The sequence below is a fragment of the Amblyomma mixtum genome, chromosome 9 (assembly GCF_055824585.1).
Source record: "Amblyomma mixtum isolate Tamu chromosome 9, ASM5582458v1, whole genome shotgun sequence".
Lineage (NCBI taxonomy): Eukaryota > Metazoa > Arthropoda > Arachnida > Ixodida > Ixodidae > Amblyomma > Amblyomma mixtum.
This window is the reverse complement of record NC_143020.1, coordinates 28539519-28561554: the sequence shown is the minus strand read 5'-3', so window position 1 is coordinate 28561554 and position 22036 is coordinate 28539519. Positions and strand designations below refer to the sequence as shown.

General features: G+C 44.6%; 1 protein-coding gene across 1 annotated transcript in view; it reads right to left on the bottom strand.

The window, feature by feature from the left end:
* Positions 1–22036, bottom strand: part of LOC149328611 (venom metalloproteinase Antarease-like) — an 82343-nt gene that overhangs the window by 21102 nt on the left and 39205 nt on the right. The window contains exons 2-7 of the mRNA XM_089562296.1: positions 14287–14385; positions 10729–10821; positions 8267–8405; positions 3359–3516; positions 239–310; positions 47–174 (exon numbers count right to left, since the gene is read on the bottom strand). Of these exons, the coding sequence (XP_089418422.1) occupies positions 47–174; positions 239–310; positions 3359–3516; positions 8267–8405; positions 10729–10821; positions 14287–14385 (689 nt within the window). The remainder of the gene's footprint in view (positions 1–46; positions 175–238; positions 311–3358; positions 3517–8266; positions 8406–10728; positions 10822–14286; positions 14386–22036) is intronic.

Sequence of the window (22036 nt, the reverse complement as noted above, 5' to 3'; positions counted from 1 at the left end):
TTCTTGAAGTATTCCAAACACTAAGGCATAGAAACAGTGAACGTACCCAGATAAAAGGACCACAATATCTGGTTTCCCGAATTTATCTCTCCTTTGTACGGCGTAGACTCGCAGTTGAGCCAACGTGCGACTATCATACATATATTCGTCTGTACCGCGGAAATACGTTTCGTCCTGGTAAGAATCAAAAGACAGTTAGTATAAATCTGCCCAAATTTATTAATCTGCATGCTCCTACCGTGCTTTCTTCCAAACCAGTCAGGACCAGTTTCACTCTAGGATCTTGCATATCGCCGTACCTTAAATTTGCCTGAAATTAAAAACAATGGCTGCAAGTCACAAACTTTTTTGAAATCAATTCTATGTTCAAAGAAGACAATGCTGGCAGCTCGTACTAGCTAGCATGCACATTATTTCGCGTCTTAGCCTTCAAATGATTAGTGTTACTTGGCTGTCATAGTTTGTCACGAGACGTGCTTTGCAGGCGTTTTTGTTTAGTGCAGTACAACCCTAAAATTAGAGCATAGGATCGCAAACAGTGCGGTTGCAATATAGTGCCGTATATGCAAACCCTACAACACCTGTGTGGATTTTCAGGATACACGTTGCTAATTTCACGAGTAGAAGCAGCAATATAGATTATGTTGGTGACCCAACTTTAAAACGCCTTTTAATTTGTATTCTGAAAGTGAGAACATCCCTTGCGTTTAAATGCAAAGGAATGCCACTCCTGCCTTCAGGTACAAGCCGGCAAGTGACGCATGCTTGTGCGCTCGCTCCTAAGCAACGAAAAACCGGTAAAAAAAAGTGCGACTTGTAAAAAACCTGCCAAGCGAAGATTGCTGGTTATAGGGTTTACCTTTAAGTCATGTCTTCGAGAACAGTAAGAAGCCTCGCTGTAGTATGTCGTATTCATCTCGCAGCTTTTGTTTCGTAACTGATTTCAGCGAGCCAACAAATGAGCGGAAGAACGTTACTCCATATCAGAGTACTCCGTTGTAATTTGACCGCTTGACTTTCTTTAGCATACACCAAAATCTAAGCATAGAAGCACGGGTTCGTGCACTTGGCGACCATCAAAACTCGATCTTTAGCCACAGCGAGGTCAGACAGATGGAGCCAGCCGCGCTCCACAAGGCTCCACGCCGCTTACGCAACTTGCCCGTTTTAATCAGCGCTAAACATCAGCTACTTTTTTTAAGCGGAGAACCAAATTTTCACGAACGAAAAAGTAATCGCAAAATCGCATAATTCTGCACACCGAGTTTTACACAACTGTGAAGCCCAATCAACCTGGCTTAAGAGTTTAACGCAGGTGTTTAGATATTACGTTTCGTTATTGGTTATATCTTATACAAAGTTCGAAAATATTTGGCCCCGGCTAATTAGGAGAAAATCAATTTAACATTAGGCTACTTGTGGGGCAAAAAGCGATGTTGTGGTGTTCCAGGCGATTAAAATAAATGTAGTGATTTAATTGCTTGCTTTAGAGCTGCTTCACCGAACTTTGTAATGCTAGTTGTGTTTTATGTACATTGTGCAAATGGCCGGGGCCCTTGTCAGGCGCTCCGTCGCCTTTAGACTCGGCCCCCTCTTGGACTGTGTCTGAGGAAGCAATAAAGAAAGAAAGAAAGAAAGAAAGAAAGAAGGAAAGAAGGAAAGGAAGAAAGAAAGAAAGAAAGAAAGAGAGAAAGGAAGAAAGAGAGAAAGAAGGAAAGAAAGAAAGAAAGAAAGGAAGAAAGAAAGAAGGAAGGAAAGAAAGAAAGAAAGAAAGAAAGAAAGAGAGAAAGAAAGAAAGGAAGAAAGAAACAAAGAAAGAAAGAATGAAACAAAGAAAGAGAGAAAGAAACAAAGAAAGAAAGAAAGAAAGAAAGAAAGAAAGAAAGAAAGAAAGAAAGAAAGAAAGAAAGAAAGAAAGAAAGAAAGAAAGAAAGAAAGAAAGAAAGAAAGAAAGAAAGAAAGAAAGAAAGAAAGAAAGAAAGAAAGAAAGAAAGAAAGAAAGAAAGAAAGAAAGAAAGAAAGAAAGAAAGAAAGAAAGAAAGAAAGAAAGAAAGAAAGAAAGAAAGAAAGAAAGAAAGAAAGAAAGAAAGAAAGAAAGAAAGAAAGAAAGAAAGAAAGAAAGAAAGAAAGAAAGAAAGAAAGAAAGAAAGAAAGAAAGAAGGAGCTCGCTCTGTATTTTCCCGCTTTCTAGGGCAGTCTGACTGTACAAAAGGAAAGCTATAAATACCGACTAGCGCGCAGAAAACATGACGAGAGAAGAATGCTCCGGAGAGACGCAAACAGTGCTGGTGCCATCAAGGGCTTTGATATAACGAAAGGCGGCCACCATAGAACAGTGAAGAAAATGAGGCAATATGAAAGGAAGAAAATGTGTAAAAATATCTTGAGAAGCATAGCATACCACTCGTTCCGGTGGACATCAGCAGCCATTTGTACAACACATGCTGACAACGCCGCAAGCTTAGTTCTGTCTGGCCTACAGTTACTTTCAAAACCTCTTGTTCATGTGCTACGAACCGAATCAAACCTTTTGTCCATTCAACAAGGCTGAGCAAAGGCGGAAGAATTGTCACGTTAAAACAAAAGAAAAGTTGCGATCGATGATGGCAGGAAATTCAATTTTATTTTTTTTTTTTTTTATTTGACAGGTACTGCCAACCTTATGCAAGGTTGGCATCTCGTAACCAGGCTACACGCCGAGCACGGCGGTAGAACTGCACAAAACTGTAGTGGATCTTGGGAACAAACAGTGTCGGGTTTGGTCTGCGTACAGTATACGCCATTCGAATAAGCTCGCAATTATTACCTAGATGTCCATAGAATCAACTCTGTGTGCATTTATTGCAAAGGTGAGTAATGTGTGCATTTCTGAAGGGGGCCTCAGTTCACACCGTGCCTTGTCTCCTTCTGCCACATGGCGTGGGGCTGAATTCAACATAATGAAGTTTCAAATTTCATCAAACTCCGATGTGTGCCCATTCAGCTGGACGTTTCACTTTTCGTGAGCTTTTTGTCACTACGGTAGGCGATAATTCGGCTATATTTGTTTCCCTTTCTTCTCGGCTATTTGCGCTTGATAAACAATTGCAAAAGCATTTCTTAAATCCTCCGAATAGCCCTTACATTTTCACATTTCAACAAGGCTCGCGCCTGAAAGCAGTGTCCAGCAGTAGTTTTAATCGCAGGCCGGCTGAATATCAAACGATTTGCACCGTTACGCAAAAATCTAAACTTTTAGATTACGAAATAAATTTTTCAGCTTTCTTTTTTCCAGCAGAAAGGTGAGAAAATCTACCGACTTTCCATATGTAGGTGGGCTTTCGGTCCGTTCAATTTGAACCATAAACTTCATACTCACTGCGTTCAGCATTATGCAGACGTAAAGAATTGCCTCCTTGGTATTGTTAAAATGACGACGATGGACTCTGTCCAATATAAAAAAAGCTTCCACAGTAAGTTCCTCCGGAACAGTTTCTTCGGCTCCGTATTTCCTGGCAGCTACGAAATAATCCTTGCCTGCAACGTAAGTATTAGCAATATTTCCTAGTTCGTCCTTTCGTAGTATACAATATTGTGTGTTCCACTCAACAAAATGCAAGCAATGTGCATATTCATTTCAAACTATAAGCCGATTAATTAAAATTTCTTTCCGTACCTAATACTTACGGCTAATGGCTAAAGGAGGTCGAAGCAAAATCCAACAAAGAGTCAATGAAATGGTGAAATGGTTTTTAGTAAATAAATTAACAGTAGTTGTCCAAAAAGCAAGCAAATATATTTCTTTCCAAAAGGAAGGACAACCGCTCTTCAGCTAATAACCTTCTTCAATTAATTGTTCTTTTCTCGTTCAGCTGTTAGCCAGAGCGTTTCAACCACTTCGGTTTTGCCCCGCCTTTCCTGTCACTTTTTTTCTGCTGTGCAAGGTACTGGTGTCTTTCACACTTGCAACCAACAAAGAATTCTTGCAATAAGTTTCTCTTCCTTCATTGTGCTGCCCTACTGCAGAAAAGAAATGCTTCGCTGCCAAAATGCCCAGAACATCTGCGGTGTTCTCTTCACTACATGGCACACCCCCGCCTCTCGCTGTCATTCGGCACCGCTGCAAATGACAGGCACCGCAATCACTTTCAACAGGCACAATGCAAAGACGATCATACGATGTGATGCGAGAAATCTGCGGTAGTAATACTGGTCTTACATTTCGCTTTTACAATGATCGTGTTCCCATTCCGTCTTGGAATCTAATTTCGCCGTCTGCTTCTGGTGGGCGGAGACTTCTGGCGATTAGAGGTAGGTGATGGGCGGCGGATGAGGGGCGGATGAGGGCCGGATGAGTGGGGGCTCGTGCGTGGAAGATGCATATTTAAAGGTAGGTCAATGGAGGTGCACCCACTGGATGTGCACCGATACGCCGGGGACACTGAGGGGTGGCTGCTCCGCACACATAGATAGCCACAGATTTTATCGAGCTGGTCGTTAGAGCGACTTGCATCCAACACGGTGGCGTGTGAAGTCTCCCCGTGTGAAGGAAAGCGCCAGCCACCACCCACTTCAGCCCAACAACCTGTACCGTGTGAATACGAGCCCTCTGCAAAGGAGTCAGGCGAGCCCACCACCCTCCATAAGCATTCACCAACCAGAAACCCACACAGAATCGGAACAAAATACCGAAAAATAAATTGAATTTAAAGACAGTAGAAAGGCGATCAATGTAAAAACGAAATGCACACCCGGCCACTTCTTTAACAGTATCACGTGAGCATTCAACAAGCAGCTGTGCAGCAGCATGTCCAAGTGAAATGATGAAGCAGGCGATAATACTCACATGCGCACACATTGCTTGCCGTTCCATCCCCTTTCACCTCTCCGCTTGGTCACACAGCGCTGTGCGGCAGTTTGTTCGACTTTCGCTTGTTACTGTTAAACAACTGGCCGGGTGAACAATCAGTACTGGTAAAGCAGATTTGTCATCCCGCCACCCCACGGAGAATGAAAGGTGCCCTGCGACGTAGATAAAGCATGGGGTGTTTATTCTTTGTATGCAGAGTAAAGGACAATGTGAGTCCTGAACGTGCAATGAGATCACCGAACTCATAATATTTGATATTTTAATCTTCTCTAGAAATGCTTGTTTCGAGCCGATGGTGTCGCAACGCGGCGGCTATTTGCTGCAGCGGAAATGAGGTGGCATCCAGATAGGGCGCTGCCTTTCTCATTGGTTGGGCGTCCAGTTTCCATATTGTTCCTGTATACTTGCGAGATGGATCCAAAATATTATGTCTCTGAGTACTCAAAGCTTTTCGCATGCCACAAAAACTGGAAAGAAGCAGGGAAAGCGAACGAAAACTAACAAGAATACAGCTAGGGGCGACACTTTCCATTCCGCTTCAAACCTTCGTGGCGGCCAGCGCTGTTCAAAAAACGTTGGCTCAAACCAGAAAGCGAGCGCGTCGAGACCGGCCGTGACCATACCAAGACGGCAGCGAAAAAAAAGCCAGTCCACGCACCTTGCCCAAAATTGTGAAGAGAAAGGCCGAACAGGAGACGGGAGTCGAGTTAGGGGGGGAGGGGGGCTACTGCCGACAGCCTTCCAATCCGACTAAAGAAAGAAACTTCGGGGAGCTTCCTTTGTTGTTAGTAACCCCTGCCCTGACTATGGTGCCGCGTACACGGGGGCAAGACGCCGTCAAAATTCGCGGCTGTCTACAGCCCCGACAAAGCAACAACTGCATGCACGCTTCCGCTGGGTGTGCGCTAGGCGCGGTTCTGATTGCTAGCGCCCAATCTGGGCACTGGGTGAGTGAAATGGGCGAGTGAAATGCGTTTTCGTCCGAGTTTTCATTTCGAATTTTCAGAGTGGAATGACTTTCGTTTGCATGCTCAGATTTCAATAATTCTTTTTGCTCTGGTCTCTGAAAAGCATGATGAATCTATTTAATGATATTAACTGGTACTGAGGAAATCATCGCGGTGCCCCTTTAAAGACTGAAGAGGCCACCGATCTGCGTAGGCTACAGATGTAACCTTCATAAACTTACATAAACTATACTCCACAGCTCTTGCGACAATATTCCCATGGTGCGGGTCAACACTCAACCTGTGCCACATGACATGGGAGTTTACATCTTACAACACAGAACCTCCTATAATCAATAACAATAGAGATCAGTGAGAAGCACTGCTGGCCAGCTCCTTCTGATCACCAGAACAACCAGATCCACCAGATCCTCCTGATCAGAAGATCTACCAGGCTTGAGGGTAGCCAGCGGAGCACTGAAATAGGGGCCTTGACCATCGATAAGACTGACGTGAGGCAAGTTCAACAACTAATCATCCAATAAAGTTTATTCACTCACCCACTCACTCGAATCACATCGTATGATCTCCCGGCTAGTTTTTTCGCCAAAAGAGTTTAACGCTGCTCGCGCAGTAAATAGTATTATTACGGAAGGCAAGACGCAGAATCAAGAAGTGGACTGGGACAGAGCCCTTGCGCTAGGCCGATGACCTCAAAACGTGCGTCATCGCATCTGTCATATCCCGTTCTTCGGCTTGGAGCCGCCTAAGATCCGGTAGAGGTGCGAGTGTTCATCGTCATCCTTGCTTCGACCGATCGCTCCCGGTGAGCACCCCCCGTGCTCCTTGGCCATGTGTAAGCAGATTGCTGAGTGTAAGCTGATTGCTTACACTCTACATGAATGGTCCAAAATTAACTCCTTAAAAATAAACACTGAAAAAACAAAAGCCGTGCTTTTTAGACCTCGCAATAAACTGACTTTGCTGCCACAACTTTTTCTTAGGATGGGATAATCATCTATTCAATTAGTTCCAACTGTCAAAAGTCTTGGTGTCCTTTTTAATGGAAATTGGACTTGGAACGATCACGTCGACCTTGTGGTTAGCAAACTGTCTGAGGCCGTTGGCATTTTATGTCGACTGAGATATTTCATGCCAAAGCATATAAAGCGAATGCTGTATAACGCAATTTTTCTTCCGTTGTTGATTACTGTTTACTGGTCAGGAGTACCACATCTTTCGCTAACATCAACCGCTTGCATCGTTTACAAAAGAAAGCTGTTAGAAATATTGTGAACGCTCCTTTACTCGAACATTATACACCAATTTTTGAAGAACTAGGCAACATCCCACTTCCTCAGTTATACAAAACGTTACCTCGCAAACGATACAAGGTAAGCGTCATTAAAAACAACTCTTTTATGTTACAACAGTCAAGATTACAGTGTAAACATTCTATGTATTCAACTAGAACAAGCTTGAAATGGTTGTTACCTAGGACGCGCACAAATTATGGCTGTCAAATGTTGCGCTTCACTCTCCCACATTTATTAAATGATGAATCGGAGTTGACGAACAACTGATTGATAACTGTACTACCTCATGCCCTCAATGTTCGAATGTTAATCAATGTTCTTCTTTGTATCAACTTGGTTTGTATCAACTACCTCATGCCCTCAATGTTCGAATGTTAATCCATGATCTTCTTTGTATCAACTTGGTTTTTTTATGTGTGTGCCACTACCAAACTGCCTCTATCGACCTCGTCAAGCCTCATCACTGCTTTTTGCCGGTGCACCCAACATCCGGATGATGTTGAATAAAGTATTGATTGATTGATTGATTGATTGATTGATTGATTGATTGATTGATTGATTGATTGATTGATTGATTGATTGATTGATTGATTGATTGATTGATTGATTGATTGATTGATTGATTGATTGATTGATTGATTGATTGATTGATTGATTGATTGATTGATTGATTGATTGATTTACGAGCTGCCCCTTTCCCTTCCTTGTCCCCAGCCCAGACCACCCGAGAGTACAACGACCTTGAACCCACGAAGACATGAGACAAAACAGCAACACCCGCTCATAGCGCTGGGCATGTCCACGTGACCGGTGGATGTGAAGCTCCGCGACAGTGTCCACTTCACCGTCTCAATTATCGCGGTGGCACGCATTTCATTGTGCGTAACCCGTTTGTAACCACCCCTACTGTCACGTCATCCGCCATATCTTTCATTTTCACTAAGCACGATCCCACGGTGGCCCCGGTTACTATTACGGTATAGAAGACAAGCAAGCGGCCAATGGCACAGAAAGTGCCCTTCCGCTAGGCCTCCCATGTCAATGCATTTTTCATGTCATCTAGCTCATGGGCTTGCCACAGCGCAAAAATATAGTTTTTAAAGCGTTTCCTTTTCTGTCCACAAATTTATATAAAAGTTCTGTTTCCAACATACCAATTTCGATGAATGAAAGCGCTTCGTCGTCCATCTCCTTCTGCTCAATCTCGTAGATCATGTATGGGACCAAGCCGGATTCTGAACGTTCCGTTGTTGGGGCTGGTGCGATTCTCTCGCTCGGTCCCACCACACCTTCCTGAAACAAATTAGGCAAGTTTGAAAACTTGCTGAATCTGAGATGAAGCTGAAGCTCATGGCATGCTTTGTACGTCAATCCGCTTCACTTGTTCCCGTTAAGTGCAGTATTCCTTAAAGATGCTGCTTGTGGGATGAATGTGACTACGTAGAGCAACAATATTTCGCACAGATTATTAACATATAACTGATTTCAAAAGCCTCACACAGGGGTGGCTAATAGCACTTCCTTCGCTAAAGGTACTTTATGGGGAGAGCCTGTTCAGCAGAAGTTTGCATTTCAGCCGAAATAAACTGGATTCGCTGCGGCTAGGTAACCAACTATTAATCTTTTTCATGGCAGCGAAATGCCACATCCGCTAGACCATGACGGCACCGACCACTATACACAGGCCATGACGGCACTGACCACTATGACGGCACAGACCACTATAATGACGCTGTGAACAAAGTTTAAGGAAGGCAGCCAGCAAAACAAATATGAGAAATTTTAACGCAGTAGATAGTGCACGAATTTCTGACTGGTTACAATGAAGGCGCAGTTTTCAGTTCGGGTAGCTATTTTGCCATTGCAACAACTACAACAAGGATCATTACTGAGGAAAATCTAAATCTTTAACTAATAGTGCAACTTTCAAAATGTTGCTTAAACAGTCGAATAGTAAATCTTTCTCGCCCTGCCCACAATAACGCGTATTTGAATCAAAAACTTATTTCGCAGCACGTGGTTTCGGAAATAAAACTCTCTACCTATAGGTGTTCGGGGAAACACCTATCATGGGGCCCCTCATTGCTTCATCGAAAACGCGAAGACTTCTCGGCTGCATTTTGAAAGACCCGTGCTCGAGAATTGTGACGTTTATTTGTTTGGTTTGGTTTATTGGGGTTTAACGTCCCAAAGCAACTGAGGCTATGAGGGACGCCGTAGTGAAGGGCTCCGGAAATTTCGACCACCTGGGGTTCTTTAACATGCACTGGCATCGCACAGCACACGGGCCTCTAGAATTTCGCCTTCATCGAAATTCAGCCGCCGCGGCCAGGATCGAACCCGCGTCTTTCGGGCCAGCAGCCGAATGCCGTAACCACTGAGCCATCGCGGCGGGGCACGTTTATTTGTGCTTTACCAGTGAAAGACACACGTTTACATTGTTTCAAAGCAAGGTCTTGCTTTCATGAAACATTGTGTATCTTTTATATCTGCTCTGCTGAAATTTTTTGTAACAAATGCCCAAGCTTAATAAATGTATGAGTTCATTCTCCTCGTTGAAACTTCCATCTCCTTATCGTTTATTGCTTGTCTTTATTTCAGACGATGTTAAATATCAGTAATTTCACAAAATACTTAGAGCTTCCTGCTTAGTTTATTTGTAAGCAAGAAATGAGAAATGGAATAATCCACTACAAAAAATTTGCATTAATAATATCGTGACATCCCTGCAATAACGACCATAAAAAATATCTAATCAGTATTAATGAATTCATTCTGCATAGTCTAACAGTTATTTCGTTTGATCAGATTCTTTTATCTACATGGATTTGAAATGCTTTTTCCTCACCTACAAAGTGCGCGAACTTCACACGGTTCCATTAAATGCATTTCGTGATGCTCTCCACTTTCAGAATAAATAAAACTTAGCAGCTGCAGCGGGTAAGAAGAGGTCATGCATTTCTTTTCTGCAAACTTTTGTGAGCATCAAGATGTGAGTTCTTCATCATTTAACAAATTGTTTTCTCTAAGGAAAACAGCAGAAGTTCACCATGGATTTCTACGAGTTCCTGTCACTTTACACATTTCGCATCCTTCACTGCCGTTCTCTCGAATAGTTTTGTATTTTACTCATTGACGAGAAGGGTAAAGTGTATATCATTTTGTATTTTGAATTCCTCGATCAATCACCTCAGCTATCATCACGTGCCGAGCAGCATCCACTACCGGTGAAAGTCCTCTGTTATAATGGCCTCGACTTATATCGCTGCCTTCAACAAGTCTCAGCCTTGTTATTAGCGCTTTTGTTCCATCAACCATTTGCTCCTTATTTTCGAGCACACGTGAAAAATAGCTGGCAGAAGAGTATTATAGCAAAGCATAGCTCAAAAAGAGATCAACGCAACAAAGAAGACAAAAAAAGAAAAAAGTCGTATTCGTTAAAGTGTTTGTCTCTCGTTTTTCAAGTCGAAAACATCAACTGTTCAAAAAAGGAGGCTTTTCTTTAAGGCCTTTTCACAGAATTGCAAAGCTACATAAGGCCATGATTAACCTCTACGGCAGAATTCAGCACGAGGAGCTATATGCAGTCAAAAAACGGAACTTCCCGTCAACTCACCACTTCGACACTATTGCCATTCATTTTGACTGAAACTGTTGCCAAGCGTTTGCTGTCTTGAAACAGTTGCCTGTTGATCTCTTCTCCGTTGTACTGAAAATATCAAAACCCTTATGCTGCATCACGTTCACCCCTTAATAAAGTATTTATTTGCAATCTGAAGCGTTAGTATAGTAGACATGTGCCCATTCTGAGCCATCCATAGCCAAAACAGTCGCACGGCGAACAATGAACTTCATATACACACAGGGAGCAGGTACTAAGGGGATATGTTGTGCTTTGGGAACGCATTTCAAGTAGGGGTGTGCGAATATTCGAAATTTTCGAATATAATTCGAATATTAGATTCTTGCTATTCGTATTCGATTCGAAATCTAAGTATTCGGGTTGTTTCGATTATTCGATTCCATGCGAATATTCGTATTAAGCCGAATATTTTATTGCGAGCACCGGCGTAAATTTCGGTGCGCAAGTCCATTTGACATAGACATAACAACATGGCGGCGTCCGGAGCCATGCGTAATGTTGGACCATGCCATAGCTGACAGTGCTTGTGAGCTTCTTTGTGGCTATACCTGCGAAGCTGGTATAGTAAAAGCTGTGCACGAGGTACCTCGCAATACCTGGCACTTCAGTGCCAAGTGAGAGGAAATTATCTGTGGCTGGAGAAGTCGTTCCAGCTAGAAGAGAACGACTCCTGCTTGACCATGTGGAGCAGCTGGTTTTCCTTCACAACGACCTTTAAAGTTCATCCCAGCAACGCGCTTTTGCGCTGGTGGCATGCTAGATTCAATCAGTGCTGTGTACTAGCCATTTTCTGTGAAAATTCCACTCTTCTAAAAATAATGTTCTAGACTTCAATACTTTCTGTGCAACCACACGCACCTTTTGTGTTCATTTAGTTATTGATAGTTGAACTGTGATGTTCTTGGAAGCTCAAATAAATGTTTTGCAGTGGTTAAATGCGTATTTCCTTGATTATTCGATATTCGATTCGATATTCGGAACTAAGTATTCGTATTCGATTCGTATTCGGAAAATTTGATATTCGCACACCCCTAATTTCAAGCAAAATGCTCGCTACAAAACGTTTTTGAAGGGCTACTGGCCAGGGTCTGGAATTTTTTTTAAAAACAAGCCCACTGCTTAGATGAGGCATCGAAGATAGCCTCTGCAAAATATTAGAGCCATGCGCGCCCATAAAAGCTATAAAAATTCAAATCAAAGCCCGCTCGTTTTTTCCTTCCACAAGCAAACGTCCTCGTCCTCTACTCTGGCTCGTTTGACGACATACGGAAAGCTTTCGCTAAAGGCATTCCATTGGTGCGTCATTCTGACTGTCGGGCGAAGGGTGGGCGTAGTCGGGGCGTCGCGTTGTCTGCTCGTCAGCGCCTTCCGTTTTGGCACATGCCTACGAGCCCGCACGAAGGAAAAAAACTGAGAAGGGAGCGTCCGGCGACAGCCTTGAACCCTAGTAATAAAAAGTAAAAAATAGTAAACCGAAGAGAGTCGCCCCCCCCCCCCCCCTCCGTGATCACGGCACAAGATAGCCCTCTGTGTGCGCGCTTCTTCCTCAGTTTTTTTTTCCTCCATGCAAGCCCCTTAAAACAAGGTTTTAGTTAGTTGTGCCAGTTCATGTATGCTTCAGTGTGTTCTGTTCGTATGCCGTGCCATGTGTAGTAGACCCTTTACCTCGCACGCACACCGCATATCGTTCGTGCATCTTGTCTACACCTTGGCTGCGTTGAACAACGTGAGCTTAGGAGCAGAGAAAAGACACAGAACACAAACATACACGGAGAAAAGCAAACGGGCGGTTGCCGGATCCGCTCTTCGCCTTGCGTTTCGAACAAAACTGACTCCCGCCCCTCAGGTCGTGAAAAGATGGGGAGGCCTAAAAAAAGGAATGAAAAGGTGGCTCGCTAACTGGGGTTGACAAACAGATATACTAAAGGATGCGCTCGCTAACAAGTTTAGGTTGTCAAGCCGATCGCGCCTTTCGATCGTTTAGGGTGCGGAGAATATTCAACGACGCTGTTTCATCGTTGGATGCGCATGCAGCGATTGGAGTCGAACCACGATCCAGCACAGATTACCAGGAGATTATGAGTTCAGTCGTCTCTCGCTCCAACTAATCGGTCTTCCTGACACAACAGTAAAGAATGTGGCGGTTTGCGGACGACACTTCGCTCCAGACGACTACGACCACGACCCAAGCAACTGTGGAGAGGAAGGACAAAGAAGAAAAACGCGACGAAACACAGGTAGGAGACACAAAGAGCAAAATAGAGAGGGTATTAGGAGAGCCGCCCCCCCTCCCCCGCTGAATGAGACCGGATAGCAAAACACAAAAGAATTCTTTTCAAGGCGGGACCATGGCGGGCGACATGTGACCCACTCCACCAGACAAAAACGCCTCCGGCTAACATCGGAGGAGGAAGGGCGATGTTCCCTTGCGGAGCCTACTCGACGAGACGCGGGAGAGAAAAATCTCGAGGGAATGCAAGGAGAGGAGCCTCGCTACCAGAGAGGTAGAATATATTTTCTACCAGAGGCTAGAAAATAGGGACTTGCGAAACTTTTGCACACTAAACGGGTCTGAGCAGCTCGCATATCAGTTGTCCTCAAAATTTTAGAATTTAATCGCATGTAATTTCGTCTCGTGACTCTTATTCATGAGCTTTCTGATCAAAAATGCAATGTGAAAATCTGCCAAAAAAATGGTCTTCAGATTTCATCATCTTCACAAAGTTAGGTGGAAAGGTTAAATCAGGAAATTTGCTTATATATGGCGGCTGCTGCTGGTGCAGAGCAGACGCAATCGGTCAGGCTTGAAAACGTTCCATTTGCTTCCAGTTGGCATTACCCATCCATCAGAATCAACAATACTGCGTCACCTTTAAGGCAAAACCTTTCCCTATAATGTCCAACTGGCCCACTGCTATATCGGCCACGACTACCCGCCGTTTCCTGAGCTCACCTTCCTTCTTTACCTCACACTCTGCCGCTGTTAATTACGTTTTCCTTTCGAAACCGACTAGGTTGCTCTAACGAACCCTAGCTAATCTATTCTTCAGGTTACATGTCCTGCATCAATATACTTTCTTCTCATAATTATAGCTGAGAAGGCTTTGAAATCCACTGATTTATGATTACAAAACATAAAACTGAGCAGGGGACAAGGCACAGGAGAGAGACAAACCAACTAGCCCCTCACCGCACACTCTTTACAGACTTAAGCGTTTATATTTTCGCTTTTTCCAGAGTGCCTCCTCTTGCAACGTTTCACATCATCAGCAAGTACAAAAAGCGCAGTGTTGGTCAGAAATTAACAGGCCACACGATCCAGTGGTGGGCCAAGAAGTGGGACTCCTGTGGTTCTGGCACTCCTATAAGCGCTATGAGGGCGAGGAGACGAGTTATCTTCACGCTTGAGAGAGCTTTGACCACTAGCGATTCAATACGTTCCGCAATTCACAGCCACAAATAGAGTGCGGTGACCAACGTATTTCGGGGAAAGCTTATACTTGCAAATGAAAGTGTGATTGCATCGCTTACCAAGTGTGCTACCGAATCACCATTTCCCTGCCCAAGAAAGCGTAGTCGAGGAACAGCCACTGACGCTCCTTCCAGGTTGAGCGTAAGGTCTTCGTGTACCTGCAACACCATCTTTCTATCGGAGGTGCGCGCTTCAAGGAGGCGAGCATAAACCAGTCTAGGCTCCTTTATACCTGTAAAGTGTAAGCATTTAGTTTCCGCAGTAGTATCGAACGAAACCGTTTGGTGGCTGATGCTTTAGGCAGAGCAGACATCGTCACTGTGGTTACCTATTACGAAGTTCCTCATGACGTGAATCTAGGCTGGAAAGATGAAACCGGTACGCTCCACTGCGATAGAGCTCAATTCCAAATGTCACTGGTCGTGTCCAACAGTTACCAGGAGCTAAGCCAAGACTAGGCCTGAGCTACAAAACGTATCTTTTTCTGGAATTTGTCTTGTTCTCTTGATCTGACAAAATTACCGAAATCGGTGCAGGTTACAAAATTTTGGGGGCCTTTTTAACCACATGTTTAAAAAGAAAATACTACAGCATTTAGGTTGCCAGCAATGGTGACTAGAGTAAGTGTCTAAGTCATTATTGAGATGTTCACGCTAAAAGCCTGGTTGGAACCTATTCCATTGCTCTTATATGGTATGAATAGGTCATCACCTTCTAGAATGTTCGCATACCTTCCATTGGATTATCACAAGGGATTATAATAGTCGCACCCACTAATCTTCACTAATCCGCCTTAATTCATTTCTGGGGCTGCTCTATATCTAAAAATTACGAGGTACTTTAGCGGCTAAAGTGGTGAAAGGCGAAAGCCTGAGTGCTGCATTCTGCTACGCGATTGTTCACTGCACATATTGTTGGTGCAATAATTAACTGCCAATTAATGACGCTTAATCTTCGCCTTTAGGAGTGGAACGCGACAGCGTGTTGTAGCGCTGCCAGGGAGTCCACGGAACGCCACCACCCGTTCGGCGCGATGCCTTGCCCTTTGAACGCAACGATTTTTTAGGAAAGGAAATGGCGCAGTAATTCTCTGTCATATCGGTGGGCACCCGAACCACACCGTACAGGAAGGGAGGAAGCGTGAATGAAAGAAGAAAGAGGGACCGTAATGAAGGAAATGAAAATTGTATTTGAGGAAAGGAAATTACGCATTAACTTTCCTCTGATCTTTTAACTCTCCTCTATCTGCACGTGGCAGCGGTGGTGGCTTGGCTCGAGCCAGTAGCAGGCCCGTGCAATTTCCTCTTCATCCTTCTCTCAGTCACAGCAACAACAACAACATTAACTGTCTCACATATCGAAAATTGTATTTGAGGTAAGGAATTTGCTCAGTAACTTTCTCACATATTTCGGTAGACACCCGTCAAAATTCGCGCGCGGTGACGTCACGACAATTTGGACCAATCTGAAACGCGGACAAATACGCCTTGCTCGTCGATAAATTGGTTTTTGAGGAAAGGAAATGTATCTGTCTCTCATATCTCGGTGGACACCTAAACCTCGCCGTAACGGGAAGGGAGGAAGATGGGAATGAACGAAGACACCGTATTCACTATAAGACGCACCTTTGTTCATTCCAAACCATCGAGCTGGCATGGCGGAGTGGATAGCATGCTCGTCTCTCACGCCGAAGACCGGGGTTCGATTCCCAAGCTTGGCCAATTTCTTACTCGGTTTTATTTATTTATCTGGTCTGACTAGAAAGGTTAATTAGCCCAATTAGTTAAGTAAGCAATTAACTAATCTCAGTCAAACTTACTTGGAGCCTCACTGTACGATCCCTTTAATTGTTTGCATAGTTAGTAGCCAAAGTACAATTGGCCCCGTTTGAAATTCGCGCACTGTGACGTCACGACCGTTTCGACCAATTGAAAAGCGTGACATTTCTGTCGACAGCTCCTGCTTACAACGATGAGACATTAAAGGCTTCCGCCTTAAAATTTGGATGTCTTTGGAATTTTTGGGGGCGGACCAACTTCCACATTTCGGGTGTCCTCAGATTTGCCACTAGACTGCCATCTGCCGCGGTGGGAACGTAGTGATGAAGCCACAATGTCACGTGACCTATCTCGATCAATCATTTAATCCCTTCCACGACTGTGAGATGGTAGGTAGGTTGCTGACAATCCAGAGGGTCATTTGCAACCTGCCATACTGGGCAGGTTGTGACGAACCGGTAGCCCGGTTTTACCCGCCTTCCTGGACCGGTTGTTATGACGTCACAATGTCGGAAGATCTGTCTCGATCAATCAGGGCATTAAGTGACAGAGAAGACGGAATTTTTTTTGTGAGACAACAACCAAAATGCTATTGCATTAAAAGATGTTAGTGCCAATGTAGTGTTGCGTTTAATTGCTCACAATCTTTCAGATGCGAACTAAGTGCAGGAAATTAGAAATGCATCTGGCGTGAACAATTGCTCCGAGCCTTCCATACTGTGCGCCGTTCGTGTGCGTGGCAGGTCTTGTTCATTTCAACTTGTCTCCTTCAGATGATGGAAACAATACACATAGTATCGCTTCCTTAACAAAGCTGATGAGCAGACAAGGGAACAGGGGTGCTCGTTGTGACATATGTGACGGAAGCTAACTGTTACCTTTCGTCATGTGTGTCATAACGAGCCCCTCATTCCCCTTTCCTTTGTCTGCTCATCTTCGGGATGACAGACTCAAGCAAAATTCGTCCACTAAGGTACACTTTTCATTCGCTTATTCTAGAGGTCGATTCGTTACTTAAGTTACTGGTATAAATGCCACAACCACTTTCTTGCACTTTCGCAGCTTAACCAGACATGCATCACACTTGTCTGGCGAATAGAAAGTGATTTACGTCAGGGGTGATCACGCCAAACGATCATGGCATTTTCAGCTTTGGCTTCTCTCAGCCTCAGTTTCGATGTATTTACGATTTCCCTCCTGCAACCTTTATCACCTAAAGTTTAAGCGTTCCTGTTAAGACCACTGGTATTTCATGTCCATGGAGTCTTAACCGCCGTCACCAAAACGAGCAGTTTAAGGTCCTGCTGAAGCCCAGATGTGGCGTGATAGTATTTAAGGAGTTTGCTATAGCTTACTGGAGTAGAATTCTAAAACCATCTCGCATCTATCTGCAGACTACTGCAATTCAGGTGTCTGTTAGCATCGCGCAACTCAAAGGAGGAAGAAAACCGAGGTGGTTGATTTATTGAATATAGAATAGCGAGTTCACCATGTGATGCATTGTTATGGAATCCGGCATGAAGTTGTAGCCTCGACTTACGTGCGTTAATTTCAGCGTAGGCACACAAGTCGTACCAACCCTCAAGGCCTCTTGTAGTAAGGAGAGGTAGATCTCTTCAGAGGGCGGAAGTTTTAAGTCCTGATTTCCACTTTATGCGGCTCCTAATGGGTGTCTGGCTCTAGCTCGTATGCCATCTCTATTACCTCAATCATCTTACACAACAACTGAAAAACTCGAGGGAACACTTGAGCTCCGCCTTAAGGGTATGCCGCCACAGTGTTAATTGTTTAATGTCCGTATGTGCGAAATTGGTAATTCTGTACCTTACACTTATAGACAGCAGGAAGACCTCATACCACTACTGGCACAGTGGTACATCGATTATGTCATGTGCCGTTGTCCAGCGATGGCAGATGTTACCGTCGGTGAGCATTGTGAGAGCCGCCGCGGTGGCTCAGTGGCTATGGTGCTCGGCTGCTGGCCCGAAAGACGCGGGTTCGATCTCGGCCGCGGCGGCTGAATTTCTTTGGAGGAGAAATTCTAGAGGCCCGTGTACTGTGCGATGTCAGTGCACGTTAAAGAACCCCAGGTGGTCGAAATTTCCGGAGCCCTCCACTACGGCGTCTCTCATAGCCTCAGTCGCTTTGGGACGTTAAACCCCATAAACCAACCAACCAGCATTGTGAGACCCAGGTCACTCGTCCCGAACAACCTCTCATGACCAGTCATTGATTTAACTGCCACCTACTACAGTGGTCAGTTTGCTCACAATCCGATGGGAAGGTTGTTATGACGCCATAATGTCACGTGACCTAGGTGGCCTACCTAGGTTGCCTGAGCGGCTGAAGCCACTGGGCGCACCGACTGCGAAGCATCAAACGGTCGCCAACGCGGACACCGCCGACATCGGGCTATTTTTTCCGCCAGGCGCGTACTAAAGAATATCGCGTTCAAAGAAAGGAAGCCGAAAAAAAAGCGCAACGGAAGAACAGTCGCTCATGTGTGCTGCCCGCTCCTAGCCCTTTTTGGTACATCGCACGATGAGAGTTCTAGTGAGAAGCGCTTTTTTTGTTTTTCGTACCATTCAAATTTGATTGCCCAGAGTTCCGCCCTAACCTTATTTTTCCGCCTCACATTCGCTTAATTGTCTGTAAGCATTTTGAATGACCCGAAAGTACTGCAAGTTCTCAGTGCGCTGTTCAGTGCTCGTGGATAACGCATACCTATGGACACATATAACACCACACGACCGCTAGGGTCAGCTCTTGATTCTCAATCAGTAAGCACTTCAGGCAGTAAGAGCCTTCCTGGATATCGAGGTGCTGACAACTTCAGCTACACAGGCCGAGACGCTTCTCGTTCACACCACAGCTACGACGAGGCGTCAAGTGGCCACTCCAGAATGGTAAAGTTCCCTTGGCCACCTTGCATGTGGACCACTGCTCGGATAGGCTTGGCAGAGAATAGCCTACTGGACCAAATCCATTGTGGTAGCAAGGCTCTACGCAATTCCTGGTAAATGCACCGCCCTATTGAAAAACACAAAATAAAATTTTCTATTGTTACAACAGATTTTCCGGTGGGACAACACAAATCTTGCAGCACGAACAGGATTTTACGTAGTATTGTACAATCTCCTGTTGAAAAGACAGATTCTGTTCTGTCGCAAGCACAAGAAACTGCGCAATACTACAGAAAAATCTATCTTGACGACAGGACGAGAAAATTTTTTCCATATGCGCCGAGTCGAAAAATATGACAGAGCCGGACGACAAGTTCTTTTCTAATCCGGCTCTGTAATATTTTTCAATTGGGGCGTATACGCTCCGAAATTTTCGATCCATCCACGCAGCGCGGCTGTCACCTCGCCCTCGCTCTGTTCAGGCCATCTCGGTTGAGAATGCAGCACGAATTGGGTGAACAGTCCCAGGATGCCAAATACACTAAAGCAGGACGGCACACAGCTCAAAGAGGCAGCCAGCCCTCGCAATATGCCCCAGCCCCGACAAGGCATTCACCGAGTCGGCAGATTCTTCCACGCACTTAATAGCTCCTATCTACTGGCCCACCTCAGTAACTAACTTACACCTCCCACCCTTATGTTTCTCCAAGTGATCCTCAGATATCTGAATATCGAAATGCCAGATAGTGACCTGAACACAGCTCCTCCCTTACAAAAGTCTTTTTATACAGTATCTATAGACTTCTGTCTATAAAGTATTTAGACTCTATACAGATAAATCCCAGAGAACAGCCTATAGGCAATACAAACTCTACAGACAGTCTATAGACTCTCTATAAATAAATCCTAGAGAACGGTCTATAGGCAATACAAATGCTACAGACAGTCTATAGACAATCTATAGATTTATGGCCATACACTGTTACTAGACTTTTGTATCAGACAGTGTATAGACTATGAATAGACAAAGAGAAATATCCATAGGAAAGCAACAGAGTCTATAAGAAGTCTATAGACTGTGTATAGCACAAGTTCGAGAAGAGTAACATGCACACTGTCATCATTATCATCATCAATCTGACTACACCAGTTGCAGCGCAAAGGCATCTCCCATATCTCTCCAATTAGCCCTGTCCTTTGCCAGTTGCGGCCACTGTATCCCCGCAACCTTCTTTATCTTATCCGCCCACCTATCTTTCTGCCGTCTCCTGCTACGATTGCCTTCTCTTGGAATCCACTCCGTTACCCTTAAGGACCAGCGGTTATCTTGCCTTCGCATTACATGCCCGGCCGAAGCCCATTTCTTCCTCTTGATTTCAACTAGGATATCATTAACCCGCGTTCGTTCTCTCACCCACTCCGCCCTCTTCCGATCTGTTAACGTTACACCTACAATTTTCCTTTCCACAGCTCGCGGCGTTGTCCTTTAACTTAAGCTGAACCCTCTTTGTTAGCCCACGTTTCTGCCCCATAGGTGAGTACCGGTAAGATACAGCTGTTGTATACTTTTCTCTTGAGGGATATTGGCAAACTGCCATTCATGATCTGAGAGAACCTGCCATTTGTGCTCCACCCCACTCTTATTCTAGTTATTTTCCTCTCCTGATCCGGATCAGCGGTCACTACCTGCCCTAAGTAGATATATTCTCTTACTATTTAAAGCACCTCGCTACCAACTGCGAACTGTTGTTCCCTTGCTAGGTTGTTGATCACTACTTTGATTTTCTGCATGTTAATTTTTAGCCCCACCGTTCTGCTCTGCCTGTCTAGCTCATTGATCATGCTTTGCAGTTCTTGTCCTGAGTGGCTTAGCAAGGCAATGTCGTCAGCGAATCGCAAATTACTCAGGTATTCTCCATTAACTCTAATCCCCGACTCTTCCCACTCTAGCCCTGTTTAATGCTGCCAGGCCCAGGACAAGCAGCGGGGTAAGTAGTCTCCTCTCAAAGAATTCCGCTGCCACTCGCACCTACCTGGTCTGCAGCGGACCTCACATGCCTTCATTTTATAGTGAGCTTTCCAACTATGGTTCGCTGGCGGAAGCCTGTCGCTACCATATATGTGTCTCCAGAACTGCACTTTCCAGATTTAAACGACCAGACCGAGCGAATGCAACAGTTCGCAAGACTGGCGTTCAAACTGTGCATGTTTCAGGACACCTGAATCTTTTATATTTCACTCGGCTCAATTCTATCTTCCATTTTTTGCCAACAGACATGTGTTTGCGAATACAGCCCTTTTAAACGACGCTCAAGTCAACACAGCAGGTTCATCTCTCGGGTTTTCGGCCTCCTCATTTACGAAGAAATATCCTGGCATCACTCTCTGCCTCCGGCAGGCGATTTATCTGGTCATTACAAACTTTTCATGATTTGTAATAATAATTTTGTCTTGCCTTTCAGCCTTCCTAGGCTGGTTTTTTTCTTTTCTCCACTTCGGTTAAGCACCCTGGCGGAGGCTGGGCTTGCTTTTGCCTTTTGTCAACCGGAGTTTTAAACAAAAAATCTTCAAGGGAAACATCTCAACCACAGAAGCCCGGAAAGCTCCGAGCCATCTATAGCGCTAGTCCGTGGTAGAAAAAGTAAAATTTTATTTGATTCCCCTATAATCTTGAACCGCCTCTAACATATTTAGCGGGAGACATATCAAATATAGGTTACATTCACAGTGACTGTGAGTACTTGTCCGAGGAGGGATGCTCTTGGTGCCTCGCCATTGACCAATGGTCTGTAAATCTTATTACCGCTAAAGGCTGATTGCTTTTAGTGCGTAACAGCAAGGCAACGCGCAAGAGCCTCTTGAATCTTGCGCTTACGTCAGCAGTGTACAACATGCACCTTTCTACCGTCCCTGACGAACGTAATGGACATTTGCCGACGTCAAAGCCGGCTTTTGCTTCGGCATTGAAGGGGCAGTGAAGTGGAATCTGAACTCGTCTTTTTGCCTCGGGAACTCAATCTGCACGTTCCCAGCATTCTTAGAAGCCTCGATTTATTGCCCTGTGTTGCCGATTTCCCTAATTATGTCAACTTAACGTCCGGCTCCCGCCTTTTTTTTTTTAATTCTCC